The 13,820-nt window shown below is 44.9% G+C and overlaps 1 protein-coding gene across 1 annotated transcript in view; it reads left to right on the top strand.

Annotated features, from left to right (window-relative positions):
- The window catches only part of LOC144600343 (circadian locomoter output cycles protein kaput-like), a 140,718-nt gene that overhangs the window by 83,776 nt on the left and 43,122 nt on the right, over positions 1–13,820 (top strand). The window contains exons 3-7 of the mRNA XM_078411919.1: positions 6,201–6,307; positions 8,313–8,369; positions 9,103–9,257; positions 10,370–10,461; positions 13,143–13,232. Coding sequence (XP_078268045.1) covers positions 6,249–6,307; positions 8,313–8,369; positions 9,103–9,257; positions 10,370–10,461; positions 13,143–13,232 — 453 coding nt within the window. The 5' untranslated portion in view covers positions 6,201–6,248. The remainder of the gene's footprint in view (positions 1–6,200; positions 6,308–8,312; positions 8,370–9,102; positions 9,258–10,369; positions 10,462–13,142; positions 13,233–13,820) is intronic.

The raw sequence follows: 13,820 nt of genomic DNA on the forward strand, positions 1-13,820 counted from the left end.
AAAAGCAGAGCTAAAGTCCACAAACAGAATCCTGGCATAGGTCCCCTTGTGGTCTAGGTGCTGGAGGATGAAGTGCAGGCCTTGATTGACTGCGCCATCCACCGATCTATTGGCCCTGTGTGCAAACTGCAGGGAGTCCAGCAGGGGGTTTGTGATGTTTTTCAGCTGGGGCAGCATGTCTTTCAAAGGTCTTCATGACTACAAGGTCAGTGCGACAGGCCTGTTGTCATTAAGACCAGTGATCCATGTCTTTTTGGGTACAGGGACAATAGCGGAGACCTTGAAGGAGGCAGGGACAGTGCAGGTTTGCAGGGACTGGTTGAAAATGCCAGTTGTCCGGCACAGAGCTCGAGGGTAGAGGGGGAAACATTGTCCAGTCCTGGAGATTTCCGGCTTTTCTGTCTCCTGAATAGCTTCTCCACCTCCGCAATTTCTATTGTTGGAGATGGGAGAAGTGGCCAGACTGATGTTGGGCAGCAAGGAGGGGGTGGGTAGTGGACAAGGGGCCAGTCTTTACAGACTGGAGTCACGCTGTAAGTGGGTGTGAAGTGGTGATTGCAGAGAGGTGGGGGGGGGGGGGGGAGGGGGGGTGGGGGGGAAGGGGACAGTCTTTGCAGACTGGAGTCAAGCTGTAAGTGGGGGGGGGGGGGGGGGGGGGTGGGGTGGGTAGTGGACGAGGGCCCAGTCTTTGCAGACTGGTCAGTCTGTGAGTAGGTGTGAAGTGGTGATTGGGGAGGAGTGGGTGGGGAAGGGTCCAGTCTTTGCAGAATGGAGTCAGGCTGTGAGTAGGTGTGAAGTGATAATTGGGGAGGGGGAAGGGGGTCCCAGGGTTATGTTTCTGTTTCTCGAACCTGCAGTAGAACTCGTTCAGGTCGATGGTCAGCTGACGATTGTCCAAGAAGCAGAGGGGTTTTCCTCTTGGAGCTGGTGATTTCTTGCAAGCCATTCCAAACTGAAGAAGAGTCATTAGCTGAGAACTTGCTCCTCAGCTTCTCAGAGTACCTTTCCTTGGCAGCTCTGATTCCTCTTCTCGGCTGCCTGTAGAGGTCTGCATCCCCACTCCTGTAGGCCTCATCTTTTGACTGACTAAGAAAGAGGAAGAGGGGGAGTGAAGGAGGGAGAAAGTGAGAAAATCAGAAAGGAAGGGTGTGAGAATTAGAAATAGAGAGAGTAAGTTCTGCATAATTTCTTCCCTCAAGTTGAACGATATAGTGCTTGTGCTAATCGGGCAGCTGCTGTACACAGACAAAAAAATAATTGCAGGTTGAAGACTTTTTGTCAGAACTGGCAAAAACTGGAAAGGCTGGTTTTCTATCGAGTTCAGTGTTGATCTCAAAGGGCTAGAACAGACAATGAATATCAATAATGGGCTTGTATACACTGGAATTTAGAAGGATGAGGGGGGATCTTATTGAAACATATAAGATAATTAGGGGATTGGACACATTAGAGGCAGGAAACATGTTCCCAATGTTGGGGGAGTCCAGAACAAGGGGCCACAGTTTAAGAATAAGGGGTAGGCCATTTAGAACGGAGATGAGGAAGAACTTTTTCAGTCAGAGAGTGGTGAAGGTGTGGAATTCTCTTCCTCAGAAGGCAGTGGAGGCCAGTTCGTTGGATGCTTTCAAGAGAGAGCTGGATAGAGCTCTTAAGGATAGCGGAGTGAGGGGGTATGGGGAGAAGGCAGGAACGGGGTACTGATTGAGAGTGATCAGCCATGATCGCATTGAATGGCGGTGCTGGCTCGAAGGGCTGAATGGCCTACTCCTGCACCTATTGTCTATTGTCTATTGCCTATAAATGATCCGATTATTACCAGATTGCTGCATTCTGTGCTGAGATTGACTGCTGTGTTTTGTACAACAGGTGACTGCACTTCAAAAGTACTGTTAGTTTGGAAGTGTTTTAGATGTAATGAGGTGGTGGAATGTGTTATATGACCAATAGCAGCTTATCTGTTCCAGATCTCTGTCTCCCTCTGGTATTGCAACTACACATATGCATCTCTTGTCAATATTTTCCTGTCAATGGCGGCACGGTAGCGCAGCGGTAGAGTTGCTGCTTTACAGCGAATGCAGCGCCGGAGACTCAGGTTCGATCCTGACTACGGGTGCTGCACTGTAAGGAGTTTGTACGTTCTCCCCGTGACCTGCGTGGGTTTTCTCCGAGATCTTCGGTTTCCTCCCACACTCCAAAGACGTACAGGTATGTAGGTTAATTGGCTGGGTAAATGTAAAAATTGTCCCTAGTGGGTGTAGGATAGTGTTAATGTACGGGGATCGCTGGGCGGCACGGACTTGGTGGGCCGAAAAGGCCAGTTTCCGGCTGTATATATATGATGATGATGGTATGATAAATGCTGGATTTCCCTCCTTCAACCTCTACTTTCTCCAAGTATTGATTTGGGCTCACACTTGTTTTTTCATCTCTCTTCTTTGCCCAACAATCTGCCTATTAATCTCCCCCCCTTCCCCCCCCCCCCCCCCCCCCCCCCACCCCTTTCCTGTGTTCACCCATTACCAGCCATGCTGTGTGCTGCCCCGTCCTTTCTTCTTTCCCCTGCAATCAGTGTGAAGAAGGGTCCTGACTTGAAACGCCACTTATCCATGTTCTCCATAATGCTACTTAACCCATTGAGTTGCCCCAGCAGTTTGTGTCTACTTTCTCCATCTGCTTTAAGTTTTTCCAAAGAAAAGATAGTCCTTTGGCTAAACCTTTGGTCATCTATCTTAATCTATGGTTTGCTCATCTCCCACTTATCATTCAGCAGAAATGGCAACTTGTAACATGGCTCAAAGTCAAATTTTATTTGATAACTTCTCTGTAAAGTATCCAGGGCCTCCTGCTGCATTAAAGGCTGAATAAATGTAATAATAACACACAAACAATATAGCAAACCCTCTGCTGGTCATGTATCATCAGTGGAGATAGAAACAGATTTGATATTTCAGGCTAAAAACCCTTTATCCAAACTGGGAGTAAGAGAGAGCCTGTTTGATCTGCTGTGACCTGTCGTTCACGGCTTCTACTTGCCTCTCTGTTTGAGTTCCTTCTCACTAACTTTCCTAATTCATCTACAAAACCAGAGAACCTCAACAGCACCTCACTGCACGGCAAACTAGCCCAAACAAATTCCCTTTTTCCTATCCATTCCTCCAAGACCATTTGCACAACTGAAAACAAATTTGTTTCCTCTCTTTCCCAGTTCGAAGGAAGGGTCTTTGTCCTGAAACATGGACCCCATTTCTCTTTCCACAGATGATGCCTGACCTGCTAGCATTTGCTACATATTTGGAACTTGTGGTTTTTTCCCCCCAGATCTCCATCTCATCTGCAGGTATTTTATTTTCATTCTGAATTTCACCCATTTCGTTGCTGCAATAAATCGACAAATAGGTGACTTTAATTCAGGTCAAGGCAGATAGATTTGAATTGAGCGTAACACAAAGTGCTGGATTAATTTAGTAGGTTGAACTAGTTGGTCCCCACCCGAAATGCCGCCTCTCCACTTCCTCCAAAGAATCTGCCTGACCCGCTGAGTTCCTCCAGCACTTTGTGTTTTGCTCAAGATTCCAGCATCTGCTGCAGTCCTGATTGCCAGTAAGAAGCCGAGCAATTAGATACCATTATTTGCTCTTGATTCTAAGCAGGATCATAAACCAAATCTGCTTGCTATATCCTGACACACACCAACAGAAAATCAATTCTTAATAGGTTTGGGTGTCAGGGGTTATGGGGAGAAGGCAGGAGAATGGGGTTGAGAAGGAATGATAGACCAGCCATGATTGAATGGCGGAGTAGACTTAATGGGCCAAATGGCCTAATTCTGCTCCTAGAACTTACGAAACAAAGCATTCTCATTAAAGAATACCGTCTGATTTTATAACATAACTATTCCTCAGTTTACTAGGTATAACAATTAGTTAGAAAGATTTACATTTTAGCCTTTTTAAATCACAGTTGAATTCACATTACTTCAAGAAAGGTTCCATTTACTCTTGCCTGGCTGTTGCTTTCAGTAAGGCCAAATGTTCCAAGTTTCATTTAATCATTTACAACATTCACTTTTAAAATTCTACTGGAATCGTTTAGCGGTATTCTAACCAAATGAGGTGCCACATGTAAAATGGATTTTTTTTAAGCAGACGGGTAGTCTCGTAAGACAGAAAAGCTCCCAGGCATAAGGGGATTGAAGTACTAATTGAATGTTCTTTTCTGCAGAGCTTGAGTAATGATCAATTTGTCATCTCTCCTCATTAGCTCGATAAAAATAAAAAGCCTTGCGTTCATTCAAACTCTCTGAAATGTACCTGTGACAAGAGAAGCAAAATGGTTCTGTTTTCAAATACACAGGACGTGTTAAAATCCAAGGTGCCACCTCTTAACTTGCTCCCGGTGGTGATGGAAAGCTTAAGCACTCACCTATGCTCCTCCAATGTTGAGAAAGGCTGGGCAGACACGTAATTGGGGTTATCAAATTGGCTCCTACTTTCATCAACGTTTTGCTGACTGGGCCCACGACGGCTCAGCGGTGCGTTCTGGCGTCCCAGAACCACCCCCCTCTGCATCTGCCTAGCCGGCTTATTTGGGAGACCAGATGGGGTCTTTCCTCTTCAGCCAGAGCCACTGTCTACTCTGCTCTGCCACCCCTGATGTTTCCTTGATGGCATGGCATAGGGCTTGTCCACTGATCCCCAGGTCCTTCATCAGTCTTACAGTTGATGTTGCCATGAAGCCTCAACATCCAACTTCTACCGGGCAGATCTTTGCTCTCCAGCCCCGCTGTTCTGCCTCCGCTGCAAGCTCTGTATATATAATGCCGGAAACATTCGACAGGTCAGACAGCATTTAAAAGAAGAGAAGCAGAGTTAACATTTCAATTTGGAGACCCTTCGTCCGATCTAGGAAGAGAGAGTTCCTACATCTAAATCCAAGAGCCCCTCAAAATGAGCACTGTAAGCATAATGCGCAATTAACCCTTGTCCTTCCAGTACAATATTGGGAGTAAGACAGACAGTCAGACAGCATGGAAACAGGCCCTTCAGACCAACTTATCCATGCCGACCATCTACGCTAGTCCCACCTGTCCATGCTTGCCCCATATCCCTCTAAACCTCCACCCCTCGTCCTCCTGCGCTCTGAAGAATAAAGTCCTAGCCTGCCTAACCTCTCCCCATAGCTCAGGCCCTTAATTCCTGCCGACATCCTTGCAAACCTTCTCTGCATTTTTGTCCAGCTTAACAACATTTCTCCTATGGCAGGATGACCAAATCTGAACACAATACTCCAAATGTGGCCTCACCAACGTCTTGCACGACTATCCTAACTTCTGCACTCACTACCCCAACTGATTAAGGCCAATGTGCCGAAAGCCTTCTTGACCACCCTGTCTACCTGTGAGGCCATCTTCAAGGACCCACGTTCCTGCACTTCATGGTCTTCAACACTCTCCAGAGCCCTGCCATTCACTTGTGTGGCTAACTAATTGCGAGGGCTGCAAAATTCAGACGGGAATATTCATGGGTGGAATCTGCAGCTGGGTGGCCTCTGTGAGGCAGCACCTCTACTGCTGCACCATTGTGCCGCCCTTTCTCGCACTTGACTGGAGTCTCAGGGAGCAACATAGAATGCACGACAATACAACACAGGAACAGGCCCTTCGGCCCATAATGTCTGTGTCAGACAAGATGCCATGTTAAGCTAATCTCCTCTGCCTGCACATGATCCATATCCCTCCATTCCCTGCATTTCCATCTGCCTATCTAAAAAAAAAAGCCTTTTAAATGGAAGGGAAGGAAAGATGTACCAGGTGCATGGTAGACCATGTGTTCATTTACATGCAAGTCCCAAATACATTGGGAGCAGACCAGCTTGAATTCATTGACATCACGCGTGCAGTCAGTATCAGTGAATGAATGCTCAGTTGTCACATCTCACCGTCTTGGCACTGAGCAATACACCAAAAGCCCGTCGCTCATCCACCAACACTGTTCAATGTCTGGATTCACACTCAACACCTACGTGGCTGCAGCCTTGGGACAATCATTCATGGACACTTCTTGGATGCACGAGCAACTTTCCACTCCCCGTCAAGCCACACTCTCTCTTGATTTACGAGCGGCAGGCAGTGCAAGGACCACTTACCTGCAATTCTCACCGCAACTGCAGCCTCACCCTTGTGATTTTTGTTTTCATTTCAGATATCCTGGAACTGCAATCTGTGGCGACAGTGCAGGAACAGCAGGACCATGATGGTGGAAATGCAGTGCCAATCGATCTCATACATACAGTCAGATACTGACACCGGGTAATTCACAGGACAGCATGGAGGTGTGGTGGTGATGGTGGAACGTCAACAATGGGCTTTTTTCTGGGCAGGAGGGAGGAAAGGAGTCTACTGTAGAAGAGCCAGTGCCACCATAGGTTTTGCCAGGAGTGCTAATTAGATCTTCCATCCCTGCTTCCTCCTGAGATCCCCACCATCTCCAGCCAGTGTTCTAATCTCCATGTGCTATCAAGCAATGGGCAACACGGTGGCACAGTGGTAGAGTTGCTGCCTTACAGCGCCAGAAACCCAGGTTCGATCCTGACCACGGGTGCCCTCTGTACGGAGTTTGTATGTTCTCCCTGTGACTGGGTGGGTTTCCTCCAAGCGCTCCGGTTTCCTCCTACACTCCAAAGACATACAGGTTTGTAGGTTAACTGGCTTGGGTAAAATTGTAAATTGTTCCTAGTGTGTAGGATAGTGCTAGTGTACGGGCATTACGGAAGGTGGGCCATAGGGCCTGTTATTATGCTGTATCTCTCAACGAAACTAAGCTGAGAGCCCTGGATACTATAAAGTCTAAGGGGCCAGGCAACATCCCAGCAGTAGTAATGAAGAACTGCCAAGCGGTTCCAGCAAGCACAATGTACTTGGGGAACTCAGCGGGTCAGGCAGCATCTATGACTTTCCTCAGATGGATGGGGAGAGTCCTGAATGGGCATCGAAAAGAAAGCACTCTACTTGAAACAACTCGAACAGGTATTAGTATCACAACAATAGTTTAGTTAAGTTTTTAGTTAAGGGATGCAACATGGAAATAGGCCCTTCGACCCGCCAAGTCCACGTCGACCATCGATCACCGGCTCATACTAGTTCTATGTTATCCCACTATCTCGTCTGCCCCCTACCCACTAGGAGCAATTTACAGAAGACAAATAACCTGCAAACCTGTACGTCTTTGGGATGTGGGAGGAAACCGGAGCACCAGGTGGGAACCCACACGGTCACAGAGAGAACGCGCAAATTCCACACGGACAGCACTGGAGATGGGGATTGAACCCAGGTCCCTGGCGCTGTGAGGCAGTGGTCAACCAGCTGCGATACTGTGCCATCCACAAGTAGCCAAAAGAAACAAGCCTACAATCGACCTGTGAATCCTAGGTGACCCTAAAACTACACTGTGTTGGTGAGAGAGGTGATCTTGCCTATCACGAGTAAAGTCTATGTTTAAGAGAGGACTGACTTTCAAATGAGCATTAAATAAGCTTGTTGCCATAGTTCCCTGTAATCCATACTTTAACTGGGCATTCTATTTGCTTGCTAACAGTGTGACTATTATGTCCAGCCCTAGTAAAAAACAATGGGTGCAATGAATCTGAAAAAAACATATTGCTCCACTCTTTCTCTCATCAACATAATGTTACGACCATTTTTACACTCATGCATTATCTTGCTTCAACAAATCGATAAAAATCATTGAATTTGTAACTAAGTGAAGTATCTTGATAAAATCACCAGTTAATTTAAAGTCTTACACTGTATTCTCATAACCACACATGAGTTCATCATGACCCAACATTGCCTTCTACTCTCCAATACTATTATTTATTAAAAGACCACAGCGCGCCATTGACAGTAAACATCCTTTCATACCTTCGCCATGACAATAACTTAGAACTTTACATCCTAAACAAAAGGACACAAAGTGCTGGAGTAACTCAGCGGGTCAGGCAGCATCTCTGAAGGACAGGGATAGGTGACATTTCGGGTCAGGATCCTTCCTTCTTCAGACTGAAGGAGGGTCAGAACATGAAATGTCAAGAAGGGTCCTGAGTAAGTTTGTGTCAGCACTTTGTGTCTTTTTTTTGTACACCAGCATTTGCATTTCCTTGCTTTTAAACGTGACGTCCTTCTTCCTTTCATTGACTGTTCCAGTCACAAACCCGGTTATCGGTTAAACTGAGCCAGGTCAACTCTTGGCTCTTTTGTTGGAATATTGACCAGGAGATGTAAATGTTTGTTTTACTCTTCCTATTCTCTTTTACAGAGATAACAGCTGTGGAGGTGATCTGATGGAAGATGATGAGAAGGACAGGGCAAAGAGGTGAGAAGTTTGGGAATGTACCTGGACCAGCGACTTGGCCAATTGGTTGGTGCCGTTAATAGAGTTAATACCACACAACGCCAGAGTCCTGGGTTTAATCCTGACTTTGGCCACTGTGTGGGTAGAGTTTGCACGTTCTCCCTGTAACCGTGTAAGTTCCCAGCAAGTGCATCCCAGAGAGATGGTCAATTGGCCATTGTAATTGTCTCCCTTGGGGAGGGAAGTTGTAGAGTCTGGGGGAATGGATGAGAATGTGGGGAAGATTAAAAGTTGGGATTAAGGTAGGATAAAGTTAAATGGGTGCTTGTGTAAACTTGAATGAATGAATGAATAAGTTTATTGGCCAAGTATGTGCATATACAAGGAATGTGTCTTGGTGCTCTGCTCACAAATGACAACACAAACATACAGTTAACAATTAAGAATAAAGCATAACCACATCAAAACAATAAGGATATAACATTACGGTCTAAACATGTGGGTGAAAATAAACCAGAGCAAAAAAGAGACTACAGACTTTGGTTATTGAGTAGAACTACTACTCATGGAAAAAAGCTGTTTTTATGTCTGGCTGTGGCTGCTTTCACAGTCCGGAGTCACCTTGGTGGGCAGAACCAAGGGTTAGGCAATGTAATCTAAGGTTACATTGCATTTGGGGTTAGGCGATGTAAACTGATCTCACTGTGATCTCTCTGTCTTCTAAAATGGCTTAAAGGATCTTTCTCTCTAAAAGGGCTTCACGTAACAAATCGGAGAAGAAGCGAAGAGACCAGTTCAATGTGCTCATCAAGGAACTTAGTACATTGCTCCAGGGCTCCATACATAAGATGGACAAGTCCACGGTGCTGCAGAGGACAATTGACTTCTTGCAGAAACGAAAAGATTTGCGTAAGTGCATTCTGTCAAAGGTTTACTACCAAGATCTGCATTGACTCTGCATACAGACGGCCATCGGATTTCTATCCATTGTTAAATAAGATCCAGCATTCAACTCTCATATGATGCTTGCAAAGTTTTGATTTGTTATGACCGTGCTGGTTAAAACTGATCCTTGGAGATCTCACAGCAAACTGGAGGATAGTTGAATGATCAAGGGACAGCTGCTCAAGGATTGACCAGCTGACTACAAACCCGTAGCTGTACATTTAAACTAGTGGAAACTCAGCAATCATCCCATCTTACACAAAGCCTATGGTATCTTCTAAACTCTGCACACTGGCCCTGGACTATAACAACATGGTTTCGCCCTCCGCTTGACTCTGACAAGACATTCCCTGGATCTTTGGGTGAAATTCTGCTAAACCCCCATAACATAGCTATTCTACCAATCATACAAACTTAGGAAAAATGATCCACTGGGAATCAATTTGGCCAAAAATGAAGGCACAACGTACTGGAGTAACTCAACAGGTCAGGCAGCATCCCTGGAGAATACAGATTAGTGGCATTTCAGTTCAGACTGATAATGGGTCCCGACTCAAAAATGTCACCTATCCGTGTTCTCCAGGGATCCTGCATGACCCACCGAGTTACTCCAGCACTTTGCATATTTTTCTTTAGTAAACCAGCATCTACATTTGAAATGTTTACATTTGTTTCCACAATTTTAAATGTACCAGCATCCTTGTTTCTATTGCTAACCAATTTGGCCAACTGTTTGTTGTGGGTCTTTATTTTGCACCTGAAATTTGCCAACCAGTACATTAGATTGCATCACATAGGTTGAAGGTGAGTAGAGAAAGATTTAATAGGAACCTGAGGAGCAATCTTTTTACACAAAGCGTGCTGGGTGTACGGAACGAGCTGCCGGAGGAGGAGGATTGTTTTCTGTGGAACATCATAGAACACCTGGTAGAAGTTTGTAAAATTATGAGAGGCATAGATAGAGTAGACAGTCAGAACCTTTTTTCCTCCGAGTGGAAATGTCATAAACTAAAACTGTTCTTAGAGTTGCTTTGCCCAGTCGATGGACTGTTACTCAGACCTGTTTCTCCTTTCAGAACTCTCTGCTCAAACTGATGCTTATGAAATCAGACAGGACTGGAAGCCTTCCTTCCTTAGCAATGAAGAATTCACTCAGTTGATGCTAGAGGTACGTAAAGTGCACACAATGTAACTGGAGACGTTTCAGTATTCATCATAACAGAGACACACCCAAAGTCAAGAATCAAGTCATGAGCATTTTATTATCATAAGTCCCGAAAAGGAACAATGACATTCTCACTTGCAGCAGCACAACAGTAAGCATAGTTCTCTGTAAACACCATAATAAATGGTTAACAGTTCAGTATACGTTCAGTATTTATACACTCTCATTTCACTTCTGCCATCGGGAAGAATGTACAGGAGCCTGAAAGCTGTAACCATGCCCCCGTCTATGTAGTTTGGAGCTTATTTGGAGGTTGTGGTGTTTAATAGCCTGATGGTTGTCGGGAAGAAGCTGTTCCTGAACCTGGACCTTAGAGAAATCAACATTTTGTAAAGTCACATTACAATATCCCTACTCTTATAGTCTGTGCCCGAACCTATAAAGGCAAGCATAACATGTTATCAGCAAAGTTATAATATTGGTATTTGTATTCAATAGACAATAGACAATAGACAATAAACAATAGGTGCAGGAGTAGGCCATTCGGCCCTTCGAGCCAGCACCACCATTCAATGTGATCATGGCCGATCATTCACAATCAGTACCCCGTTCCTGCCTTCTCCCCATACCCCCTGACTCCACTATCTTTAAGAGCTCTATCTAACTCTCTCTTGAAAGCATCCAGAGAATTGGCCTCCACTGCCTTCTGAGGCAGAGAATTCCACAGATTTACAACTCTGATTGAAAAAGTTTTTCTTTATCTCCGTTCTAAATGGCCTACCCCTTTTTCTTAAACTGTGGCCCCTGGTTCTGGACTCCCCCAACATTGGGAACATGTTTCCTGCCTCTAACGTGTCCAATTCCTTAATAATCTTATATGTTTCAATAAGATCCCCTCTCATCCTTCCAAATTCCAGTGTATACAAGCCTAGTCGCTCCAGTCTTTCAACATACGACAGTCCCGCCATTCCGGGAATTAACCTAGTGAACCTACGCTGCATGCTCTCAATAGCAAGAATATCCTTCCTCAAATTTGGAGACCAAAACTGCACACAGTACTCCAGGTGTGGTCTCACTAGGGCCCTGCACAACTGCAGAAGGACCTCTTTGCTCCTATACTCAAGTCCTCTTGTTATGATGGCCAACATTCCATTGGCTTTCTTCACTGCCTGCTGTACCTGCATGCTTCCTTTCAGTGACTGATGCACTAGGACACCCAGATCTCGTTGTACGTCCCCTTTTCCTAACTTGACACCATTCATGTCATTAATGTATATTATAAATAGCTGCGGTCCCAGCACCGAGCCTTGCGGTACCCCACTAGTCACTGCCTGCCATTCTGAAAGGGACCCATTTATCCCCACTCTTTGCTTTCTGTCTGTCAACCAATTTTCTATCCATGTCAGTACCCTAGCCCCAATACCATGTGCTCTAATTTTTCCCACTAATCTCGTATGTGGGACATTGTCGAAGGCTTTCTGAAAGTAGAGGTACACCACATCCACCGGCTCTCCCCTGTCCATTTTCCTAGTTACATCCTCAAAAAATTCCAGAAGATTAGTCAAGCATGATTTCCCTTTCATAAATCCATGCTGACTCGGAACGATCCCGTTACTGCTATCCAAATGCTCCGCAATTTTGTCTTTTATAATTGACTCCAGAATCTTCCCCACCACTGATGTCAGACTAACTGGTCTATAATTTCCTGTTTTCTCTCTCCCTCCTTTCTTAAAAAGTGAGATAACATTAGCTACCCTCCAATCCACAGGAACTGATCCTGAATCTATAGAACATTGGAAAATGATCACCATTGTGTCCACGATTTCTAGAGCCACCTCCTTCAGTACCCTGGGATGCAGACCATCAGTCCCTGGGGATTTATCAACCTTCAGTCCCATCAGTCTACCCAACACCATTTCCTGCCTAATGTGAATTTCCTTCAGTTCCCCCGTCACCGTAGGATCTTTGGCCACCAGAACATCTGGGAGATTGTTTGTATCTTCCTCAGTGTCTTCCTTTATTCGTTTATTATTGTCATGTGCATCGAGACACAGCGTAAAGCTTTTGTTTGCGTGCTGTCCAATTAAATCAGACGTAATATATGTGAGTACAATCAAGCACAATACTATTCTGCAGTGTATAATACTAACTGGATCAATTTAACGAAACTACAGCAGCACCTCATCATACAATTTAAATTCCTAAACCTTTGCCTGTGCTACCTCATGCCTGAATTCACCATACCTGCGATCGTTTAATTTTATTACTGTCACATGTCGTAAGGTACAGTGAAAAACCTTGTGAGCTCCCCAGTTAAATCATACTATACAGTGTACAATCAAGCTCCCCACAAGTACTCTGTGCCTTTTTCGTATAAAGCAGCGTTCTGCAGTTCCTTGTGTCTTAATGTCCAGTGTTTGGTTTGAGGACACTTCACTGACCCAAAAAAAAAGTCATCACATCAACTCAAGAAACAAAGAAACAACTGTTTTCTTTACCGAACAATTTACCGAAATTGTTTTCTTTTCCGTGTGAGTGCCTTCCATCCACAATTACGGGAAGTCTGCAGCTAGGTGTTGTCACATATGATTCATCCCCCAAGTTCAAAAAAAAAACCCCATAGAAACGTGTATTTCACTTAAGTGGACCATTGATGGCTGTTATTTCTTTCTATTCCCTTTCAGGCATTAGATGGATTTCTCATAGCACTTAGTGTCGATGGAAACATTATTTATACCTCCGACAGTGTTTCTTCCTTGCTTGGGCATTTACCGGTAAGAATACTGCAGTATTTTTGTTGACGACACTTTGGTCTTGCAATGTTGCATGAATTGGACAAGAAAGAAATGACAAAATCAGACAAGACAAATGGTAAAGCAGATTGATTTTCGCCTGTGGATTTGTGGTCTAAATGTGTGGAAAATTGCTTTATTCTATTAGCTTCGGTAGGCACCGCTAAATGGCTGCAGTCAAGAATATTTCCAGTGACAATTGTCCACTGCGAAGCTGAACAGAAAAATCAAAGCATTCCACTCATGGGTATCTTGACTGTAACCTCCAACTGCTCATTTGTCCCGTTGAACATTTCCAACTTGAATTCCTCTTTGCTAATCTTGGCTCAGCAGTTATTGGTTTTGAAGGAGGAGTGTGTATGCTTCAATGTCTCTCCACATGTACCTGACGTGCTGTAACTAGAAACCCTCCAGGCCTGGACAAAGATGTTAAGTCACCTGCAGATAGTTTAGTTTCGAGATACAACATGGAAACAGGCCCTTAAGCCCACCGAGTCCACACGGCCATCGATCACCCGTTCACACTAATTCTACGTTATCCCACTTTCCCAGCCGGTCCCTGCACACCGG

This window comes from Rhinoraja longicauda, chromosome 15, assembly GCF_053455715.1.
Source record: "Rhinoraja longicauda isolate Sanriku21f chromosome 15, sRhiLon1.1, whole genome shotgun sequence".
NCBI classification, from domain to species: domain Eukaryota; kingdom Metazoa; phylum Chordata; class Chondrichthyes; order Rajiformes; family Arhynchobatidae; genus Rhinoraja; species Rhinoraja longicauda.